Source organism: Electrophorus electricus, chromosome 2 (assembly GCF_013358815.1).
Source record: "Electrophorus electricus isolate fEleEle1 chromosome 2, fEleEle1.pri, whole genome shotgun sequence".
Taxonomy (NCBI): Eukaryota; Metazoa; Chordata; class Actinopteri; order Gymnotiformes; family Gymnotidae; genus Electrophorus; species Electrophorus electricus.
Window position 1 is genome coordinate 27,226,738 of NC_049536.1, and position 23,883 is coordinate 27,250,620.

Genomic DNA, 23,883 nt, shown 5'->3' on the forward strand with positions numbered 1-23,883 from the left:
AGGTATAAGAGCATGCATCGGCCAACCTGGCACTAAGAGGTGAGTACTGCACATAGCTTCTCCTGCTGCATTAACAACTTTACAAGTATAAATGCCCTCATGCTGTGGACCAGCATGTATTATTTTTAAGCAGCACACTGAACCATCTCGTGACATTCCACATGTAGAAGACTCCTCAACAATTTTACTATTGTGTAGCCAAATGACTGAAGCATGAAGACCACCATCCACTGCACAAACAAGAGTCACACCTTCTCCTGATTTCACACTGGATACTGGGGACATTTTTGTAAGAAAGTAAGGTGGAGCCATAGTGGCTGGTTCTTTGCTGGGCACAACATCAGTGTAAAGGCTTATTTCTTTTGGTATTTGCACTTTAGTAAGTCCCCTTGAGTGGTCTACTTGTTCATATTGAACAGGTGTTTTACAAATGTTATCTTCCTTAACATGATATTCATCTGTTGACTGAGAGGTTGAGATTTCTGCTTTTGGTTTTCCTTCTGTTGCATCAACAAAGTTAAAGCAAAAGGTTAGGCATTGAAAGAATTAATTTGAGGTTGAATTGAGAGTATTGGAGGCAAAAGAAGAAGAAGATGATGATGGTGATGATGATGATTCCAAAAAAAATAGAAAATTCCTCAGTGCAGTAAACTAACTTTACTAACACTGGTGGATTGGACAAAAAGACACAAAATGGAGTGAAATGGAATTGGACAATTAGATGTTACATATCCACCTTCTACTTTGAGCTGCGCAGAGGTTCTCTGGGTCTCTTCTTTACTTTTCATGGTACAGCTGTAAGTCCCCTGGTCATCGCCCAATGATGGCTTAGACTGCTGAATTGTAACACTTTTTATGAAGGATGTAGATGCTTTCAGGGGGCCTTTTGAAGGGGTCCATATTTCTGGTTGGTCAGGTAAATGCCTTGATTGTTCTTTCAACAGAAGAAAATCTATGACATGAGTAAGTGGAGTGGGATCAGGTAAAGTGGCTTCTTCATGTGAGCCAACAATAAGGCTCTTTCTTAAACTCTCGGTATGGGCTGGTTGTGACTGAACTTCAGCACCTCTTACAACTGATTCTGACATCTTTGAAAATCTGTTAGATGTGATTTCAGATACAAGAACCTCACTTTGCACATTTTGATCTTGCTGATCTTCCAGTGATAAATAATCTGACTGTTCTCTTGTTAAATCTCTTTCCTTGGTAAATGAAGCGGGTTCTTGAATGCTGACTTCATAGGATCCAATAATACTCTTACTTGTCTTTCCAGAAGTGGTGGATGTTTGATGAGCCTCAGTATCTTTTATAATTGATTTTGACAGTGACATTGAAGATCTCTCAGGTCTGATTTCAAAGCTAAAAACATCTTGATCTTGTGGTACCTCATGGAAAGTCTCTATATGATCATCGACCTGTTGAATTTGTTGACTGGCTTTGTTTGTAAAAGATCTTTCATTACAAACCTCACCACTTTCTTCAAGGATGTATGCTGCAGATGCCCTCTCAATAGAGCTTTCTGAGGTGGTCATGCTAGGCTCTTCTAAACATTCCGCAGATTGCCTAATTTCAACATTTTTGACAGTTGTAGATATTGCTGGTAATGTCTGTGTTTGTGTTTGTATGTCTGTAATCCAATTGACTGCAGTGGGATCTTGTAAAGTGATCTCTTCATGAGACACAATAGTAATGTCCTTACTTGCCTTTCCAGAAACAGTCAGTGTTTCCTGAACCTCACCACTTTTTAAAACTGATTTTGAAAATGTTCTTAAAGATTTTTGTAGCATGGATTCAAAAATAGGAGACTCACTTGGCAGCTTTTGATACTGTTGTACCTCCATAAGTAAATGTGGTTGGTCTTTTGTTGAAAATGTGTCTGTGACATGAGTAAGAGAGGTGGGGTCTGGTAATGTGACTTTTGTGACATGAGTAAGAGAGGTGGGGTCTGGTAATGTAACTTTTTCATGAGACCCTGTAGTAATGTGGGCAGTTGCTCTTTCAGGAGGACTTGATGGTTGTTGAACCTCAACAGCTCTTACAAGTAGTCTTGGCCATCTTGTTATTGGTTTCACAGGTTGGGTTTCAAAGACAAGAGAATCACTTGGCAGCTTTACATCTTGTTGGACCTGCACAGGTAAACATGACTGGTCTCTCAAGGAAGGTTTGTGTGTGGCAGGAGTAAGAGCAGTGGGGTCTGGTAAAATGACTTCTTCCTGAGAGCCAATAACAATGATCTTATTTTTTATTCCAGGAGGCACTGATGGTTGCTGAACCTCAAAACCTTTTATAACTGATTTTGACCACATCACTGAAGTTTTGTCAGGTGTGGTCACCAAGTCTAGAACATCACTTGGCACCTTTTCAGCTTGCTGGACCTCCAAACATGGTTCAGTTCCTGATAAAACTGTGTTTGAGACTTCAGTGATTGCAGTGAGGTCTGGTAAATTGACTTTGAGGAAGCCAGTAATTTGCTCATTTGGCTTTCCAGAAGACAATGACTGTTGCTGAACCTCAACACTTCTTACAGTTGATTTTGTGCATGTCATTGAAGATCTCACTGATTTGCTTTCAAAGACAGCAGTATTACTTGGCGAATCCTGATCTTGTTGGACCTCCACTGGACATTCATGCGGTGTATGTTCACGGTCAAGAAATCTTTTGGTTTGCAGACTGGTTCTTTTTGTATAAGAATTTTCTGAGCTTGACATGCTCTCACTACCAAGATCTTTAAGAGATGAGTAATGCAAAGGAAAAGGTTAGAGAGCAACTCTAACTGAAAAAAACTACACTATATAGCATGCTAAACAAAAAGTAGAGGGGTTTACCTTCTAGTGTTACACAAAACCAATTATGGTGAGAAAGGATTGGAATTATAATAAAAACAGCAGAGTGGATCACACTTCACAATTTTTAATGGAACTGTAGGTTTCTTTAACTAAATTAACTTTTGTATAATTAATTGCATGAAGTTAGTAATAGTGACTGAAAAGATTTCAGTCTCACTGAGAAAAATCAGTGAGAGGCTTGTTGAGCAAACCATGTGAATCAATAATTAAGGATAATGCATTATGCCAAAAATAGTAATCTACTTTTATCTGAATTACCTTCTCTGGATACAGCAAGGGTTGCTGCGCAAACTGCTTCTCCAGCGTTATTGGTTGCTTTGCAAATGTACTCTCCAGCATGCTCAGAAAAAGCATCAACTATAATTAATGTGGCAGTATTTGTCATTTCATCGAAATGAAAAACAACATTTTTGTTTGGCTTTATAGGATCCTGGCAGTGAAACCAGCTGATCTGTGGTTTCGGCATGCCGGCCACGCAGGCATGAAATTGGGCCACTGCCCCATGAGGTACAGTGCAGCTAATGATGGGCTGAATAAAATAAGGCTTTTGACCAATCGGCTCCTTCTTTATACTCTTAATGGTTGTGGAGATACTGGCTGAGGGATGCCATTCAGAGTCTTGAGATATTACATCCATAATTTGTGTTTTTCCTGTAAGGAAGTATTGATTTGTATTCAGCCAGTTCAGAGATTCAAGTTTCTTATCAACTTAGTTTCATACAAAAAAGTCATACAGATGCAAAACACTTCATTGGTCAGAAGATTCAGAGCATGTGAAGTGTGTCCATTGTTTTTATAGCTAAATCACCATAATTGAACAATTTAACACAATGCATAGGTAATAGATTAAAATGCAAATAACTTATTTTAAAAGTGCCTTAACATTCACTGGCAGAGGTATAACTGCAATCATAGAAACATGCAACTAAAAGAATCTTCATCGCACCTTCCAGATTCAGTACTGCAGAGCAAGAGACCATTCCAGCAGAACTGCGAGCAACACAGCTGTACTCTCCCTCATCCTCCGCATAAACTCTGGCAATCTCCAGCAGGCAGTTATCATCAAACTGAGACATTCGGAAGAAGCTTGACTGCTTGATCTCTTTGTCTTTGCAATACCAGGTAATTGTCAGATCTAAAGACGACACCACCAAATAGAAATGATCAATTCAGTGTGTGATTGTAAGTATTTCTGTATGCACTACAACCATGTAAAAAAACTACACAGAAACTTACCCTCTCCAGACACCCGACACTGGAATCTCGCAGATGCTCCTTCTTTAGCTGAGGTGTTTTGTATTGGAGATATAATCACAGGTGGGGTCAAAGGTGCGCCAGTGTCAGGGGAAACAACCTCTGGAACTACAGATGAAGACAATTATTAAGTACATTATTTAATTAAAAAAAAAACATCTTGTGCATGGTTTAAGCCTTAATCTTTTTTCCAGGGAAACCAATTTTAAGGGTCAGTGCAGTGCCAGGCTGAGGCCCCCTCCGGCCACCAGAGAGAGGCCTTGATTCAGGCACACCACTAATCAGGCTTAATGCCCAACAGCTGGGCTAGACCTATATAAGCCCAGTGACCCAGTCACTCACAGCTGGGTCTTTGCTAAAGTTTTGAGCCAAGCTCCTAGCCAGTAACTTTTGGGTATTGAGCTCTGTGAGCCCTTGTGCTACACCTCACTTCTGCGCTATGGGGGTGTCTGTGTTTTTACACGTCCACTCCCCTCTCCAGTTTTCCCCCTCAAATCTGTGTCTCTCCCAAAGATCCCCTTAGACATTATAGTTCCTCCCTGTTTTATGGTTTTGTTTGGGAAGTTTTTCCCCAGTGCATCGGGGCTGGCATTCTTCCCGTGGTATCCTTGATTCTCCCTTTTCCCATGCTTGGCGTGGTGTTTAGTTTTTTCCTCTAGTTTTGTCATCCTCCATTCCTTTGAAGGGCAATATAAGCGGAGGTAGTTTTATAGCTGCCACAGTCTAGCAGGTATTTGTTTACCTTGCAACAAAGTGGCCAGGGTTCACTCCCCACCTTTGGTTATTTACTTTTCTTGTTTTACTGGTTCTATGATCTAACTTTTTCACACACAGGCCCACAGTCATTGGAGCATGGTTGCTCGCCAAGTAAGCTGTTGGTGTCATTACCTATCTGACCTGCATTCGAGCCCATGTTACTCCAATTATATCTAAATGACTTTTATAGCCAAATAATTTTAAATTGATGTATTTAAATAGAGTTTTTACTTATTTTTTATACTTTACATATAAATTATGTTTACATAATTGTTTATACATTATTGTACAGCTTATTTCTTATCTTTACCTTCAACATTCAGTGAAGCAGAGCTGGTGGCCTGACCATAGTCATTTTTGGCCTCACAAGTGTACTGAGCTGCATCCTCTGGGAAGACCTCAATGAGCAGCAGAGTGTACTCATTTCCCTCCCTCAGGAACTTGCACTTGAATCCAGAAGACAGCATCTGAGAGTTCTTATACCATGACACCTGAGGCTGAGGGATGCCAGTCACTTCCACAGAGAAGCGTGCAGGTTTTCCAGCCTCTACAGACAGATCCAACATGTGTCTGAGGATCTGGGGAGGCTCAGGGACTGAAAACAATAGAAACTAGTTAAGTGAAGATCGTACATCTGAATCACTATTGTATAAAATCATCCCATTTCAGAACTGCCACTCGTCCAGTGACACAAGACTCACTGTTGACATGCAGGGTGACCACACTCCTGTTTTTCCCAGCAATGAAAGTGTATTCTCCTGCATCACTCCTGTAGGTTTCAGCAATGGTCAAGCGATGAATTTTCCTAATAGTGGCATAGCTGAAACGCTTATCAATTGCAAGTTGGATTTCAACACCGTTTCTCAGCCAGCGGCCTTCAATGTCATCTTCATTGACTTCGAACTCCAACACTACTCGCTGCCTTTCCAGCACCTGGGAAAAGATAGTTATAATGATGTAATAAATATCAACTGTGGCCATGCATTTGGAAGACTAGACAATATTTGTGGTGAATGGCTCTGGAAAAAGGATATTTACAGTTATTTCTTTCTGAGCAGGTTCAGTAATGCGAACATCCTTGCCCTCTACTGTGAGGTGAGCCATAGAAATACTTGATCCAGCGACGACAGAGTATTCACCAGTGTCTGACATGCGAACACTCTGTATCATCAAGCGCTGTATGTATTTGTCTGTGGAAACTTTATACCTAAAGGGTTAAGAGGAAATAATTATGAGAACACTTCTAGACTTATTGAGTCACAGAACTTAAACTTTTATGATAAAATTATGCACCTTTCTGTTATCTCAATTTCCTGTCCATCTTTCATCCATGTCACCTGAACATTAGGCTCAGAGAGCTCACATTCAAAGATGGCCTTTTTCTTTTCTGTAACTTTGATGTCTTTGATGTGTTTGGTGAACTCAATGACACGAGCTGATGAACAAACAAGGCAAAACATCATAAAGCCACAAAGTTTCTTATAAAATAATTGACTAGAGATTAAATAAAAACTCTTACCCTCAACAAACAAGTTTGCTGATGTCTCAGCAGATCCAGCAACATACTTGTACTCTGCACTATCACCAAAATTCACATTACGGATGGTGAGCGTGTGAGTGAGCTGCCTAGAACGGGTCTGACATCTATCAGTTGACCTAATCTCTACACCATTCTTCAACCACTTGTAGGTGATGCCTTCATAGTTGACAGTTACTTCAAATGTTATGGTGTCCTTCTCCTGAGCATTGAGGTCCTTGAGCATTGATGTGATGAGTATAGCTTTAGGAAGGAACAAGGGAGAGACAAACTATCCTAACTTTTCAAATTCTTTTTTGATTCCTTCTGAATTTATCTTCCAACAAATATTGATTTAGATGTAAAAATATATATATATATTTATTGGTAAATAAAATAATGACTTGGGAAATTTGAGAAAAAGCACTTACGGTTAACAGTCAGGGTGGCTGACACTCTGTCATTTCCACACACGAACGTGTACTCTGCAGCATCATCTCTGCTGGTGTTCATGATCTTGAGCTGGTGGAGCTTGCCCTGCACCACAATTCTGAACTTCTCACTCATCTCAATCTCAACTCCATTTTTCAGCCAGGTAGATGGGACATTGAAATGTGAAACCTCACATTCAAAGGTGGCAGTATGGGTCTCTGGAACCTCAACATTCTTCATGGTTTTTGTGACCCTCAAAGCTGGAACAATCATCGCATTAAATTAATTTCTGCTTATAGTAAATTAATTAAAATAAAGTTTTCATTAATGACATCTGTAACTATTATACTTACATTCAACATGCAAAAATGCACTACACTGCAAATGTCCTACTATAGCTGTGTATTCTCCTGCCATGTCTTCATCAACATTGGCTATGACCACCTTATGCGCTTTCCTCTCTGAAAATATCTGAATATTTTCAGTTTGCTTGAGCTCTTGGTTCTTGAACATCCATTTAACTGGGATATTATCATGGGATAAGCTCAACTCAAAGGAGGCAGTGGCACTGAGCAGTGAAGTCACATCTTTTGGCTTCTTCACAATTTTAATTGCTGTGAACCAATAGAACAGTGGTCAAAACACACACACCTCATCCAAAGCCAAAATAATGATGAAAAACGATGGCAAACTTACTCTCAACGTTCAGTCTAGCATTAGCAGAAAGCTTGCCCAGTTTGAATCCATAAACCGATTCATCCTGGGCGTTACAGTCTTTGATCTTTAAGGTGTGCACCATTCCATCTATTGTAATCTCATATTTATCACTTGGGAGAATTTCCACTCCATTCTTGATCCACTGGGCACCTTTCACATCCAAATGGGTAAGTTCCAGACTGAACGCTGCCTCTTGTGTCTCAGTAACAGTTTGGTTCTTTAGTGTCTTCTTGATCTTCACAGCTATAACAATTTAAAGATTGTATATTATTATTAAGAACAGGGATCCTTCATCAGCTGTGCAAGTGCTTATATATACATTTTAATATACCTTCAACTTTCAGGTTGGCTGAGGTCTTAGAGTTTGCCACCTGGTAAGTGTACTCTCCAATATCCTGTGGTCGGGTGATGACAATAACAAGGCGTCTCACAGCACCAATCTCTTCGCTCCTTACATTGTCACTAAAGCTAACAGGATGTCCATCCTTAAGCCACTTGCCCTCAGCAGAAGGGTTGGCAACTTCACACTCCAGCTCAGCAGTCTGGGACTCAGCAACAGTTACATCCTGCAGGGGTCTGTTTATGGCACCACCTAGTGGAGAGAACGAAACATGACTGAGGAAGAATCTTTGCAAATTCCCGGCTTTCAGAGTAACCAAAGGTATATTTTTATCATATGAAATGAAGCACAGCATGTTTTCATACCTGATACAATAAGTTTTGCACTTGATGTCTTTTCACCAGCTGCAAAAGTATAAACTCCCTCCTCATCCTTCATGGCATTGATAACTGTGAGGCTATATTTTGTGCCCTTGGACTCAATCTTGTATCTGGGACCAGCTTTAAGAGGTTGATTTTTAAAAGTCCAGAAAGCATCAATGCCAGAGTGAGATAACTCAACCTCAAAGGTGACATTCTGGGTTTCAGTACAAACACAGTCCTCCATGTGCTTTACGATACTGACCTCTAAATAAAGCAAAAAGCAATGTTAAGGCCATGGCACTTGTTGCATATAACTATATATTTATATATATTTATAACTAGATATAATTGCATGTAATTTGCTATTACAATCATAATATAGTTGCTTGTTTATTTTTTAGCATTTTTACAAAGGCAATAAAAGATAGTAACATGTTCCTGACATTAAATTACCAATTTATTTGTTATAGTATTGTGCTATTTCAAACAAAGAATCCAACTTTAATATTGAATGAGAATAAAAGGGCAACATAACAACAATGACAGGTTTATCCATTGTTGGGTATATCCCTGATATTCTACAGAAATACTTACTCTCGACAGAAAGTCTGCAAGATGAATCAACTCTGCAACAACCAGTCTGTACTGTCCTTCATCAGAGGCATAGGTCCTGTTCAACACTAAACGTTGTTTGGAACCCTTAGCAACCATCTGGACTCTGTCACTAGCCGTCAGCAGCTTTTCATTTTGGTACCACTTCACAGAGATCACATCAGCAGCTGAAATTTTCGCTTCTAGAACAGCCTTTGTGCCTTCCACTGTGCTAACATCCTTTAGAGGAGTTATAATACCAATAGCTGTAAATGACAAAGGAAATTGAACCATTAAATATGTATAAATTTAAGATTATGTTGAAATAAATTCAAAATTACTGAAAGGGGTACAGGCAGAGACTTACTCTGCACAATCAGTTTTCCTGCAGTAGAAATGTTCTGAGCAGGAACAACAAAGGAGTACATTCCAGCATCGTCTTGGTGACATTTTCAACCAGGAGTTTGTGTACAAATTTGTCAATAACAATGTGAACCCTGTCAGTAGCAGAGATAGGTTGACCATTCTTCATCCAAGTTCCCTCCACATTCTCCTGAGAGAATCGGACTTCCAGTTGAGCAATATCACCTTCACAGATGGTCAGGTCAGAGAGGCCTTGCAGTAGTGTAACTGGGCGTACTGTAACATGAGGAGAGAGTCCCATTTCTGTATTTTTGTCATACTTCTCACAGACATCATACATGCTATTCAACTATACCTATTAAGATATATGCACTAAAACTAACAGTATAAAATGAAGCTTACATTTCATCTTCAAGGAGGCAGTGGTCTTTAGATCCCCCACTTTGAATGTGTATTTGCCTTGGTCTTCCTTCTTCACATCTTTTACACACAGGCAGTGGCGTCCACGACGGGAGGACACAACATATTTAAGGCTTGGGGTGATCTCTTTGTTTTCAAAGTACCAGGTGCCTTCAGCGTCCTCTCGGGACAGTTCACACTCAAATTCTCCAGAGTAAGTCTCTGGTACTTCAATGTTATCCATAGTCTTCAAAATTTCCAGTGGTGCACCTACACAAAAATCCCATGGTTTATTTAACAAATATGACTGATACTCAGCACACAGCAGGTTCTGTAAACACTATCAGGATATTGAATCGCTTCTTGTTTTAATGTAAAAAGAAACTAATGATATAGTAACATTTGAAGGAAAAAAAGATTAACCTAACCTTCAACATGGAGTCTCGCAGATGTTCTTATGTGGTCATCCTCAACAAGAGTGCAACTGTATTCAGCATCATCACTCATGTCGATGACAAGTACAGACAGGAAGTGCACCTTTCTGTCAGAGTGCATCCTGTACTTGTCTCCAGAGAAAATCTCTGCATTGTTCTTCAGCCATTTGACCTTGACAAAAGGCTCATTTGTCTCACATTCAAAGGTCATAATGGTGTCCTTCTCTTTGGCATACATATCCTCCAGTTGTTGAGTGAAGCTGACAACTTGCTTGGCTAAATGTAAATCAGGAAAATAAGAGATTAATATTTTCTGCATACATAATGTAGTAAGGTGTGCAAGCAGTATCAATGGTGATACATACCTTGACAAGCAAGAAGGCATGGCTTGAGGTCTCTCCTGCGATATTAATGGCTTTCACCATGATGCTAGCTGAGTCTTCTGTTGCGACATCCCTAATAACCAGCTCACAGACATGGTCCTCAGGCCAATACCAGTAAATACGGTCTGATTTTTCTAGCAAGATTCCATTCTTGAACCATTGGCATTCTGGATCTGGTTTTCCAACAACTCTGCAACGAAAGCGGACTTCTTCACCCAGGCCAACAGTTTGGCTCTGAATTCGTTCAAAGATTTTTGGTGCCTCCATGCTGGGAGAGAGAGTTATTTTCTCAGGTCTGATAGTAGGAATAGTAAGTTTGCGTTCTTCTTCTTCCTTCTTCTTCTCAGATTCGGGTATTTCCTTGGTCCAGTGCAGAAGCTCCTCCTTTCTTTTCCTCAACATTTCTTCATAGGACTCATCCTTCTTGCGAGATTTAAACTCCACTGAGGAGATGGCCTCATAATAGCCTTCTTCAGTCCTGCGTTTGAATTTGCTTCTCAATTCCTCTGTCTCTTCTGGAGATCTTTCGTGAATAACTCTCTCTGCCCTCCTCAGTTTTACCACTTCTTTGGCTTGTGATGGCTCAACAGGTTTGTCCACCTTTATAACATCAAAGGATACTTTACCAGCCTCTGGACCAGGAAGTTCTGGAACCTTCACCTCAGGGGCACGCCGCAGCATTGACCTAAAATCCTCCCTCTGTTTGATTTCCAGCTTAACGATATGCTCAGCAGTACCCTCAGGGTTCTCAGCCAATACTTTGACTTCCCCTGAATCATAAGATTTACAGTCTGTAATCTCAAGATAGTGAATGCCATCATACTGTAGTCTGAATCGTTTGCTCTTGCGAATAAGTTGTCCATTTAGGTACCAATTGACTTTTGGGGTTGGGTAGCCAGTTACTCTGCAACGGTATTTTGCATTTTCCCCCTCCAGAACACTAATGGGTTCTGGGAGCAAGACAATCTCAGGCTTAGTTTTTTCCATCAGTTCTTCTGCAGTAACACCTGAAGGAGCTCCTTCATGAGCAATGCGCTCCATTTCATCAATTCTCGGTACCCTCCTACCCTCTGGCAGCTGACTTTCCTCAACAAGACTCTTCTCATCTTTCACAATTAGGGTAGCAGAGGTCTGATCAACACCAAATTTGTTGGTGGCTCTGCAAGTAATGACACCACTATCCCTAGAATAAGCAACTTCATAGTCAAGACTGCAATAGCCAAATTCATTAATCATGCGTAACCTATTAGCAGCTGCCAAGGGTTTCCCATCATGCAACCACTCAACAACCATGTTGGGATCACCAATAGGGGTCAGTCTGCATTCAAAATGCACAGGACCAAAACGCTTGAGTCTGACAGAAGTCAGTTTCTTTTTGAAATGAGGCTTCTGCTGTTTCTCCTTGTCATAAAGGTCACCCTCCTCCCATTGTTCTTGACCATAGCGGAGATGCAGCGGCTCCAGTTCTGGTGCAGCAATTTCCTTAGCCTTGTAGATTCCCTTAGGAATAATGAGTTTTCTCTCTGGTTCAGGTTCGGCAAACTCCACCTCAACATTGACTCTGCAGCGTGTTGTATCTCGGCCAGCTTTGTTAATAGCAGTGGCTGTGTACCATGCACTATCAGAACCAGTGATTTGGGGGATCTTGAAATGTGCCTCACCCTTTGTACCCTCAATCCTGAAAGATTTTACAGAATTTTAACATTTCTATATATGTAAATAATTTAATTATAGTAGTAACATAGAAGACTGAATAAAGTTGGCACAACAAGACACTCACTTAATATGAGGGTACTTGTGAGGAGAGATGATGTCACTGTTTTTCAGCCATACAATGTCAGGGAGAGGGTTTCCAATGGCTTTGACAGCCAGTTCAACCAAAGTTCCCTCCTTGACACTGAGATTTTTCAGCTTTTCAATAAATTGTGGTCTAACCAAGTTTTCTTTAGCTGTAAGGTACATGAGTTAAGAAAGGAGTTAGTACAGTGATTTCATTGATTTATGGGCCTACCCAAAGTTCTATAAGCTGTTTAAAAAAATAATGATAACTGTGATAAGGTTGTAGCAGCAATAAAAAAACTTACCTTCTACAGTAAGAGTCATAGAAACAGTAGTTTTTCCAGCTCTGTTCTGAGCAACAACTGTCCATTCTCCAGAGTCTTGAGGCATAGCAGGAACCACAATCAATGACTGAGTTCCGTCTTCCTTCACCACAATCTTGTGGGTGTAGTCATTAACCACTTGTTGCCCTTTTTAAAAGGTCATGAGAAAAATTTATAATCACAATATTTGTTTTTTGCTTACTCACATCACCACATTATGTTGCGGGAAAACCACAAACTAAGCATACTGGATAAGATTCAATATTATATATTTTCTTACCATTATGAAACCAGAAAGTGTCAGGCATGGGTCTTCCAACAACTTTCAGATCAAATCTTGCAGTTTGTCCTTCAGAGCACCTGAAAGATGATGGTTTCATAACAAACACAGGTTTGTAAAGCCTTTCCAGCTGGGATTCATCTGTCTCATCCAGCCTACGAGCAGGTGATCGTCCAGGAGAACGACTAACAGAACGAGCCGGCGAGTGTCCAGGAGAGAGGCTAATTGACCGTGCAGACATGGGCGATTCAGACCTAAAAGAAGAATTAGAAATTCCAAAATATATTATAGTCATTTAAACTTACATACAGTAACTACATTCTTTATGGAAGCCCATACAGTGCATGAAGTACAAAAAGGTTACAGATAGAACTTACTGTACTCTCCTCACTGCCTCTGCCTGAGGATAGTAGGGTTGAGCAGAAGCTGTAGACTCCACATAGAGCTTTCCAGAGCAGACTGCATTACCCTTCATGTTACTAGCTAAAGCTGTGTAGACTCCCTCATCTTCTGGAAGCACCACCGGAATACGCAGACTGGTTCTACCATCCTGAAGAACCTCCATCTGATAACGACCTCCATGCTTGATGCGCTTCCCATCTTTGTACCATGCAATCTATTAAGAGATTAGGAAAGCAATATGGTTTTGTGTATATTCAAAATATTTCATATACACATTATATCGGGCGTGTTATAAATCTAAAAACATTTTTAAGAAATGTAACATCATAAAAATGCTAATCTGGATAACAATACATGACAACAAGTAATGAACGGCTAGTGTGATTTAGATTTATGTTGTCCTAATTGGCTTTTATGCCATTTCATTTCTCAGTGCAATGTCGTGGTATTGATGTTAAGTAGAAATGTTGTTCTGTACCTTTGGCAAGGGAGTTCCTTCCATTTTGCAATGGAATGTAACCCCCATTCCCTCCATGATTCTGTAGCTTTTGACTGGAGTACTGAATGAGGATCCTACAGCCTCATGCTCAGCCACGTTCATCAGCATCTCCTCTCCATCCTCTATTACCAGCTCCCGATAGGTAATCTTTAGGATCCGAATCTCAATCTCCTGGATTATTCTCTGCTCAATAGCAGATATATGGAATTCCTAATAATAAAAATATTTTTTTAGTTGCATTTTATCTGGCTGTTGCTCAGAACATAGCTCAAGCCTTAACTAAAACACATTTACCTTCTCTGAGATAAAAGTCTGCATCATCTGTGGTTGTTGAGGCAATCTCCTTAGCATCTCAGGGGCTACATCTGCCACTCTGGGCTCTGGTACCACTGCTGTAGTTACTTCTGTTTTGTATATCACTTCCTGTGTTTTCATGTAAGCTTCATATTCCTCTGTAATATTAAGCATGCTCGCAGATGTTAAATCAATTGAAAGGGTTTTGAGATTTGGATATTACAGTGCACTTGAAATATTATTTCAAGGCATGCCACTGACCTTCCTCCAGCAGGCTGGTGGAGGCTGAAACCTCTCCATGCTGATTCCTAGCAGAGATGGTGTACTCTCCTGCATCGTCAGCAAAAGTCATAGAGATCTCCAATTTGCATTCCCCTGTGTCTTTATTGTAGCTAACTCTATACCTAATAAAGAGAAAGATATGCATAAATTCACATTCTGCTTATGAATGAGTTTAGGTCATGTGACACTACAGGTACCTGTATCCGGTGGTGAGTGGGACACCATTCTTCTTCCAGTAGATGTGGGGTTTGGGGTTCCCTCCAATCTGGCAATCAAAGACCACACTTCCACCTTCCACCAGTTTCTGTGTAGCCAGCTTCCTCACAAAAAATGGAGCCACAGCTGTTCCGACTTCGATGGTCTTGGACACAGCGCTCACTTCTGACACGGCCTCTTCTTTAGTTTCAATACTAGCCATAAAAGAATTGGTACCATAGGAGTTCAGTGCTCAGAATGTGGAGATGATTTCATTAGCTCATGCTTTTTGTAATTTTGCTACTTACTGTTTCTCCATCATAATCTCTTCTCGACCCTCAATTTCTTCACATACTGAAAAATATGTTGGCAGGGTGAGGGGTTTTGTAGTAACATTTTTTGCTTTGCCTCAAAACCAATGTCATTATTTTACATTCATACCTAATTAAATTGACCTGAATAATAAATTGTCTTTCAAATGTATCTTTTTAACATGAGTTCAACTTATTAACATTTTGACAAATAAAGCATTTATATTTTGTTTGATCAAGTACTACCTTATCTTATCATGTGAGCCTTACCTTGCACAAGCAGGTAGCAAGAGGTGCTTATAGTTCCAGCCTCGCTGGTAGCAGTGCAAGTGAATCGGCCACTATCCTCAGCAAAGGCCTCCCGGATCACTAAGCGGGCATAAGTTTTCTCATATGTGATCTGGAAGTCAATGGAGCTCTCAATCCGGTAGTCCTCCCTGAACCACATAATGCCTGGTGTGGGATGGCCAGAGATCTGGCATTCCAGAGTCACTGACTCTCCCTCAGTAACAGTCATGTTCTTCAAGCCCTGAACAACAGAATAAAAATGAACTCTACTTATTCAAATGTCCTCACATTTAACACCATACACAAAGCAAAGATAGATAATGCTGTAGAAAGATTTATATACATGGTCACTAAGTATGAAACTGAATTTTCAATGAATATTATCTTTTTTAGCCTGCTATTGTGTTTTTAAGGTTGTAATTAATACACAACATGCATTTATTATGCAGTAAAGAACAGACAGAAACAAGACAAACAATAAGATAATTAATTGCATGGCTACACCAGAACAGGAAAAAGTATGCATTTTAATAAGGCTTTATCAGTTGTTTTTTTTTATTGATAGTTTCCTCCTGTCTACTGACATTATTGTATTAAATGTATTGTAATGGTATTAAAATATTATATATAATAAACCTGTAAATACTTACAACAACAACTGTTGGAGGCATAACTGGTTGCTTGACAGCTGAAGGAACTGCTGCTGTCTCAACAACCTGAATGACATAAACAAGTTACTGATTACTTTGGAATTATGTGCCACTCTAACCTGAGTTAGAAATTGGGAAGCTTGTTAAAAATGAAAATGTTAAAAGGGGAAAAAGTCTCTAAAATCTAAAGACAGAATGACAAGTGGTATCTGTGATTAGAAAAAGCAGGTGGATGTCAAGGAGAAATCCTCAGTTAAGCAGATGAAATCTGTAAGAAAAAGTATTAGATTTAGGCTTGCCCTAGGTGACCACACAAGTGTTTGATTATTTGACCAGACACAAACATCTGCAAAGAGTCACTCGTGAGATTAATTACAAACATTAGCTTGGCTGGCGAGCAGCACATCAAACTACAAACCTGCTTCTCCCATTCCCCTGCATATGAAGCACCTATCTGTCTCTGTAACTCTGTGTTGAAATGTGACTGATATTTCTCAGTAATGTCTTTAAAGGGAGGAAGGGTCAGCTCTGGGGTCACTCTCATCTCCACGGCTTTATGAGTTGGAGGCTTGACGGGCTTGATGATCTTTTGAACACCAGAAGTGGAGGACAACTCTTTCTGCAGAGTAGCAATAGCAGAGCCAGCTATCGAGACCTGACCAATCCAAGGAAAGCAACATTACTGCCATTGATCGAAACAGCAGAGTTTATTGTTGTGTCGTTAGCCACTCCAAACAGGAATCATCCATGAAAAGTGTGACTTCTAGTGGATTATGGGATGAAAACTAGTGGATTATGGAAAAACTTAACAAGTTAGGGAATAAACAGGTAAAACCTCATCTATATTAAATATTTTGGGGGTCTACAAAATAATGAATTACCTTTAGGATGGAACGGAAACGTGGTATGAGGTTGTATGATGTTAGAGTTATGATTAATACAAATTTCATTCACAGCTATTATGTGACAGACTACTCTGTGGAAGTTTTTTTGCTTTAAAGTTGCATGTCAGGCAAGCAGGATATACTATATTTTAATGAGTTAAGTAAGGTTTTTTGTCATATTTGTTACAGTTATTATACCGTAAATGGTAATCAGCATCAATACATTTTTTCTTTCTTTCTGTTGTTTGTTATTATATCCTCCAATATCAGATTGTAAATGTCATTACTGTTTGCCTGATACCACCCATGCTTACCTCATAGCTATGATCAGGTTTAGGGACAGTAACTTTTGAAACTGTGAAATGTGGAATCGGGGATGGCGCAAGGCCAGTGTCCACCTGCGGACTAATCTCTGTAGTTCTTGGGATCTATCACATATCAATGGAGACAGGGTTGACAGGTTGGAATTACAGCATCATCTTTCACAAAATAAAAATGTAGCCCATCACAGGCACATAAAAAGACTCCTAACCTGTATGACAGGAACAGATTTTTCAGACGTGTCCCTCAGCATAGCAGGAGAAATTTGAAACTCTTCTGTTCTACTTGTGACCTGTTGCTTAGCCGTGAGCACTGCCTGCTGCTTTATAGCGGTTTCCTCTTGAGTCACAGTACTCTCAACATGCACAGGCTTTCGAACTCGCGCCTGGTCCACAGCAGCAAGCACCGTAGCCACGGCACCTGCCTTCTTACCATCACCCTGGCAAGAACAAGAGTCCAGTGTAATCTAGCATGTATACAGGAACCGCAGCTTTGGCTAAAGATGCAAATGAAGACACACTAGGGGTGAATTCAAAGGGCACAATTTCAGCATCACCATCGTTGCAAAATTAAAGCCCGCTCATGAAGAAATTCCATTTGATGTTAGTAAGTGGGGTGTGCAATGATGAATTACAGAAAGGACTAAATGATGAATGGCAGACATAGTGTGGGGGTTACTAAACATACTGGAGTGGATACAGTCATGTGAGGTGGCATCAGATCTGTTTGATAGTCTTTACACTGATTTTACTGTCATTTACATTGTAATTCATTTGATGGGCCATCTCCACAGGACTTTGTAGTGTTTCCTTAAAATTTCTAGTACACTACCGCGCATCTCAACCATTCAGTGTGAGGTTAGTTGGCATATTGCACTTATACAAGGTGCTCTCAGTGAATGTGGTCAGAGAGATGATCTGAATTTCATCTACCTTCTCCTGAGAGACAAGTGTGTAAGAGGCAGAGCTTGTTTCCATAGTTTCCATAATGCATTCAGAGCGAGCCCCTGTGATCTCTCTAATGTTAGCCTGCTCATGCACTGCCATAGGCGAAACGTCCACCATGGGTTTCATCTGCTACGTCCATGACGAAAATAATAATAAACTCAGTTTGAGTATAAACAATACAGCAGATCTGTTAATTGCAGTTAAAAAAATACCTAACCAACTAGATATTTAAAAAATACTTAATCTCAATGCATTCTAAGCACAAGGTAGGTAGCAAAAGGTATTGATATGTGGTGTAGGAATTGTGACATGACTTTCTTGTGTGACAGGAATTTCAGGGGAGGGGGAAGTGAAAACCTGTCATTACCTCATCAAAAGAGGACAAAATAAACCTCCACAAAATGGGCCACAATGGAAGCTAAAATTTCACTTTGTGGAAGTCAATGAAGGTACAAAAATGGAGGTGAATGAAAGGGTTGGATGGGTGACCACAGCGCGGATTTGCCAAACTACCTGGTCAATCGTAGGTGCAAGGAGAGTAGCAGTGCTGCTTTCTACACTGTGAGGCTCTGTAGAGCCAGAGGGAGGGTGGCGGCTACGAGCCTGGTCTACTGCTGCCACAACTGTGGCAACTGCACCAGATTTGTCATCCATGCTTTGCTGTTCCTTTCGCACATGCAGGTAAAATTAGGATGCAAGATTATATCAGTGTTTGTTGATATTGCAGATTTTCAGCATTACAAGTATAGACCCAATGAATCATTAGAAATGCCAGAAACATAACCATTTTGCATGCTTCTTTTTTATATACTTGTATTACTTCAGGGTATCAACAGCTCTACAAAAAATCTGAAAAAGGTCCAATCAGAACTGAATAACCAAAGGAAAGAAAGGATTATGGCATAATCGTCTGTTCCTTACCATACGCACAAAGCAATTTATTTCACATCTCAAGAAGGCAACGTCCCCTATCCAGAGCAGTGCCCATACCTCTTTGGGGACAGGTTGTTTTTGCTCAGTGACAGCTGTCTCCCAGTGCATCTCTGTGACCTTGGCCTTCAGGCTAGCCTGATAGCTAGACTCAGACACGTAGCCTGCCTGCTTCCAAGGGGGCAGGACCTCAGCACCTGGAGTGACCTGCCTGCGAGTTAGAACTGGGGATTTGACTGGTCTGATGGGTGATACTGACAGTCTTGTGGAGGGCGATACAGCTCTGAAAATGTAAAAAAAAAAAAAAGGAAAGAGTGCGTGAGGGGTGTTTGCAAATGAAAAGTCACAATGAACATTTCATATGGAGGTTTTTAGGTAAATTTAAGGTAAAATCCAATTGGTAGGGTACCTGACAGGAGTCGGCGTGGGGGCCTTCACGTGCCTCACAGGAGAGGGCGACTGGTGGCGAGTAGCTGAAACTTTAGTCAAATGTGATGGAGGGGATTTGGACGTGGGTTTAGGAGGCACACGAGGAGGGGTCTTATGGGCTAGCTGTTGAGTTACAATGCCTCCTTCAACTTGCATTTGCAAAGCTGTGGACTCAAAGTGAGTCTCCATTTTCTGTGGATGGAGCAAATAGCAGAGATTAACAATGCAGTCTTGTCTGTCAATTCTAAACTCAATTTGGAAGAATGAATACGAAATACCTTTTCTACTCTGGTTTGGCGGGTCTTTGAAATCTGAGAAGTTGAAATAACTGTCTTTGTTTTCTTAGCAGGCACAGCTTCCTCCTCACCTGTGCAGTTGTTTAGGTTAGATCAGACCCTTTAACACTGAAAGTCACAACAGACCTCGAAGGCTGCAACACTGCAGAGTTCAGCATTTCCTCTGCTCCAAACTCAGCTCACCATGAGATTCAATAACTTGCTGATCATGGAAAACAATAAACTTTGCAGTACTGTGGCCTTCAAAGCTTTAATATTTTCACAGCTTTGAGATATAATCTGTGGGCACAAGGAAGTATAAACATGTACCTTGAACCAGTAGTTCTGCAGTAGAGGTAGCACGTCCGCTGCTGTTAGTAGCATTGACAGAGTATGTTCCAGAGTCTTCAGGGAAGGCCTCAGCAATCAGCAAACTGTAAAGGTCTCCATCCTGAACAATCTGAAAGTCGGCGGAGCTCTGAATCTCAGCTCCCTCTCTGTAGAACTTCACCACAGGTGTAGGGATTCCCGTAACACGAACATCCAGTCTCACTCTGCTTCCCTGTCTCACAGTCATGCTTTGTAGTCTCTGAATGAAGTTTGGCGGTGCAGTTTCCGCTAAAAAATATTGAGGAAATGTGACCAATAAAATATATATATAAATATATACATTTGCATATAAACATTTGTATATTGCCTCTTTTCTCCAGACCGCTGTATTGTACATGAGACCAAGCAGGTAATTAATGCACACCAGAGATTTCCACCTGTGACCCCTGGCAGCAGGGCAGGGGTAGCTGCCAATCGAACGTACATTTTTATGACGTGACTGCCAATGACTACCAAAGGATGAAATCTCAAGAGTACAAATGCATATTAGCAACTGACATCTCAATGAATGTCTCAGACCTCAGTGAATGTTATTATACTTTGCTGCAGGACAATAACCCAAAACGAATTATTGAAGAATCAATGGAGTTTTTCAGAATCAATGTTTTTTTTAACTGTCTAAGTCAATCACCGGGACTGAATCCTGTTACGCATGCTGGTCACATAGTAAAGACAATATCAGGGGACAAACAGTCCTCAAAACAAGCAGGAACTAGGAAACCTTGGTATTACAAAAATTCTAGACCATAGCAAAGCAAAGGATTATCAGTCCTAAACGTACAAGTTTGTTTAAGATCATTTTCATTTGTTCAATTACACACAGTCCCGTGGAATAAGATAATTTTTAAAAGCAGGCAGTGTGACTCATATGGTTCATCTGCTATGTGACTCATATGGTTTATTCCCTCAAACTGAAACTGACATACAACACTATAACATATGTTAACACATGATTATTATTTGACAGAACAGGGCTGACCAGTTTACCAGCAACTTATTACATATAAGAGTGAATAGCAGGACTGATTCTGGGTATTGAGTATAACAGTACTGAGTTTACCTATGCTGCACACTTTAGTTTTAAGAATCAGTATAGTTAGACACAAATGACTTGCTCTGTGGATCGTGAAAAGCTGACTAACTAAGTTTTGCAGTATGTGTTGCCTAAGTAGAGCAGAGCTCAGGTAAGCTTTATCCAACATCAGGACCACCCATTTTATGTCAGCACCACCTTCTTTACATCATTTCACATTCTGTTTTACATCAGAAACATCCGTTTAACATCATGACCACCCATTTTACAATTTACATCAGGACCAGCTACTTTACAACAGAAACTTTACTTAGTCGGTCATTTACTGAACTTTTAAACAGTATTCAGAAGGACACCATTTGTAGATATAAATTTTGTGCCTAGACTAAGATTAACCAAATTAGAAAGAAAATGGGGATTTAGGTTCCCTGGGACTTTAAGAACCTAATAATGAGATGATGGGTTATGTCAGCTGGGTCAGAGGTAACCAACCAGCTGATCTCATTAGTTATATCTGCAACTGCTTCATAGATTTGTTCATACAGTAGCTCACATCTTTGTGTTGAAGAATAAATATGCTTCCATATTTACTCAGTATCAAAGTTCTCAAATATATACTTACCTTACTGATAGTCTAATTGTCATATACAAACAAAAATTATATCTAAACACTATAAAAGAAACTTATACAAACTTGTCATATATCATGTTCTTTGTACTGTACTTCCACTGCTGAATGTACATTTGAACATTTACATCACTTTTACAATAAATAAATAATTTTTGTAACACATTTGTAAAACGATTTCAGCACACTTGTGTGTATTGTATATATAGGTGTCATGACGATACAATAGCACTGAACTGAACCGTGTGGTAAACAAATGGAAATTGCAATGCAAACTGTATAAGACCTCGTTCAGTTAACATTAACCAAATCAGCATGCATTGAAATGCAGTGTACCTGTAGCATTACTTCACAAAACACATAAAGTGTATTAAGTTTGATCCCACTTATAATGTACTATAAATACTTGTCTGTATTTCTTCCAGGATTGAAAGCCTATAATTTAAATTGGCAGAGAACTCCATTTAACAATTATGAACTGAACACGTAATGCCAACTTCTCCTGTTACCGTACTTGAATGAGACCTAAAACACGCACCACCTTGCAACTCTTAAATGCTTCAGAATATAGGCAGAATATAGGATTTTCTTTAGCCTGTGATTTGATAGGCGACGTAAAAACAGATACACACATGGAGTAAATGTCGAAAACAAAATGGTTATGAGTGAAAACTGTTGATAGCAGTAACCTTTACAGTTTAAATGCTAGGCCCCACAAGCAGAATATCGTTTCCAACATGTACAACACTCTTACCTGTAACCAGGAGTTCAGCGGTGCTAGTGGCTTGTCCAGCGCCATTAGTGGCTCTCACAGAAAATCTTCCGCTGTGTGCAACTGTCACGGCAGGGATCCTCAGAACAGCGCGGCCTTCGCTGAACGAGATCTGAGCGCCGGGCAGAGCAGCAGCAGTAAGAACCTGGCCATCACGAAACCAGCTCACCTCAGGAACTGGATTACCTGGAAGAGAGAGGGCCTCATGAGCAATAGTCAACGTCAAGAGTCTAGCCTCAGCAAAGTGGCCTAATTGTACTTCATGTATTGTACTTCATGTATAATTCATTGCCTGAAAACAAAACCAAATCAAACATTAAACCTTTATATACTGCCTAAAATTGCCAATCAGATATACCATTACTAGCTACTGTCAATAATTGTTAATCTAAAAAAAATGATGAATTCACAGCTAATTTCCTATACCCCTTTTTTGTCTTGTAAAATAGTAAAAATCTGTCACATATTTAAGGTTTTTTCATAATGAATAATCTGTTTATTTTGTGTGGCACAATTTACCCGCCTTTTATGGGAAACTGAATGCTTGTAAAGCTTCTTTACTGCTACCAGAAACTGTAGATGAATTGTTTCCTTATCACTAACAGAGACTGTGGCTGAATTGTTTCCTTACCACTAACTTGAGCTTCGAACGTTGCAGCACTACCCTCAAGTGCCACAACGCTCTGAAGCGGCTGAGTAAACGTTGGCGCCTGTGTTGTCATGGTAACAGGCACCCTGAGGAGAAGGCATACAACAAAATTATTAATTCCAGTATAAACACGCTCAGGAATCATTCAACTGCAATTATAAAGAAGTTCAGTTACAGGATATTTTTAGCTGTGGTCAAATTGACTAATCGTTGATATGACTCCTTAGCACCTGACCAGAGGCAGCTTGTCACCTGAGACATCAACCACTCCTTGGGGTCTGGGTGTTAGGCCAAACACTTTGACCTCACATCAACTGACAGCTCACAGACATGACAGTAGCAACTGGTATCTGTCCCTCGTCACAGGGCTCCTCAGTTCTGATTAATCACAGTTGACTCATTCACAATGACTATTCACTTCTGTAATCTTCTGCCATTATGGGAAATACCCATATCAGCAGGTTTTGAAGGGTTAATCAGTCATATATCTTTTTATTCATTAATTAACTCTTCACTCTTTTAAAACTGGCACATGATTTAAGTCTGTTACTTACCATTATAACCATAAGCCATTGCAAATAAGCTTTACTGATAATTAGTTAATATGAATCAAATAAAAACACATTTATGGTAACCAGTTTAAACTGTATGTATCACAGCTTTCTATGTTAGCATGATTTCTGTAATAATTCAGAGAACTATTTATTAAAAAAAATTATGCTCAGAAAATAAATAAATAAATACATCAACAACAACAAAAAACAATCTAATACCTATATTGTTGCTTTTTTAAAGATATCCCATATTTGACTAGGAGAATGGTTAAACAGCTGAACAGTTACTCATGACCTTTACCTAAAATAATTTGAAAGTAACTATCCCAAACTCTTTTTAAAAAGGATAGCTAATGTTATGTTACTCTGAATGTA

The 23,883-nt window shown here is 39.9% G+C and overlaps 1 protein-coding gene across 1 annotated transcript in view; it reads right to left on the reverse strand.

Moving 5' to 3' along the window:
- ttn.2 (titin, tandem duplicate 2) overlaps nucleotides 1-23,883 on the reverse strand; it is a 162,632-nt gene that overhangs the window by 137,526 nt on the left and 1,223 nt on the right. Inside the window, 41 exon segments of the mRNA XM_035536460.1 lie at nucleotides 3,793-3,981; nucleotides 4,083-4,208; nucleotides 5,167-5,451; nucleotides 5,558-5,789; nucleotides 5,895-6,063; nucleotides 6,150-6,291; nucleotides 6,376-6,636; nucleotides 6,804-7,064; nucleotides 7,158-7,418; nucleotides 7,501-7,764; nucleotides 7,853-8,113; nucleotides 8,227-8,487; nucleotides 8,818-8,853; nucleotides 8,856-9,080; nucleotides 9,182-9,256; nucleotides 9,259-9,453; nucleotides 9,580-9,846; nucleotides 10,005-10,286; nucleotides 10,372-12,071; nucleotides 12,174-12,342; nucleotides 12,478-12,642; nucleotides 12,776-13,029; nucleotides 13,153-13,391; nucleotides 13,656-13,886; nucleotides 13,971-14,128; nucleotides 14,232-14,374; nucleotides 14,450-14,662; nucleotides 14,756-14,801; nucleotides 15,029-15,287; nucleotides 15,697-15,762; nucleotides 16,115-16,351; nucleotides 16,895-17,008; nucleotides 17,113-17,340; nucleotides 17,834-17,977; nucleotides 18,362-18,514; nucleotides 18,770-19,061; nucleotides 19,188-19,399; nucleotides 19,486-19,574; nucleotides 19,813-20,100; nucleotides 22,288-22,491; nucleotides 22,937-23,040. Coding sequence (XP_035392353.1) covers nucleotides 3,793-3,981; nucleotides 4,083-4,208; nucleotides 5,167-5,451; nucleotides 5,558-5,789; nucleotides 5,895-6,063; nucleotides 6,150-6,291; nucleotides 6,376-6,636; nucleotides 6,804-7,064; nucleotides 7,158-7,418; nucleotides 7,501-7,764; nucleotides 7,853-8,113; nucleotides 8,227-8,487; nucleotides 8,818-8,853; nucleotides 8,856-9,080; nucleotides 9,182-9,256; nucleotides 9,259-9,453; nucleotides 9,580-9,846; nucleotides 10,005-10,286; nucleotides 10,372-12,071; nucleotides 12,174-12,342; nucleotides 12,478-12,642; nucleotides 12,776-13,029; nucleotides 13,153-13,391; nucleotides 13,656-13,886; nucleotides 13,971-14,128; nucleotides 14,232-14,374; nucleotides 14,450-14,662; nucleotides 14,756-14,801; nucleotides 15,029-15,287; nucleotides 15,697-15,762; nucleotides 16,115-16,351; nucleotides 16,895-17,008; nucleotides 17,113-17,340; nucleotides 17,834-17,977; nucleotides 18,362-18,514; nucleotides 18,770-19,061; nucleotides 19,188-19,399; nucleotides 19,486-19,574; nucleotides 19,813-20,100; nucleotides 22,288-22,491; nucleotides 22,937-23,027 — 9,487 coding nt within the window. The 5' untranslated portion in view covers nucleotides 23,028-23,040.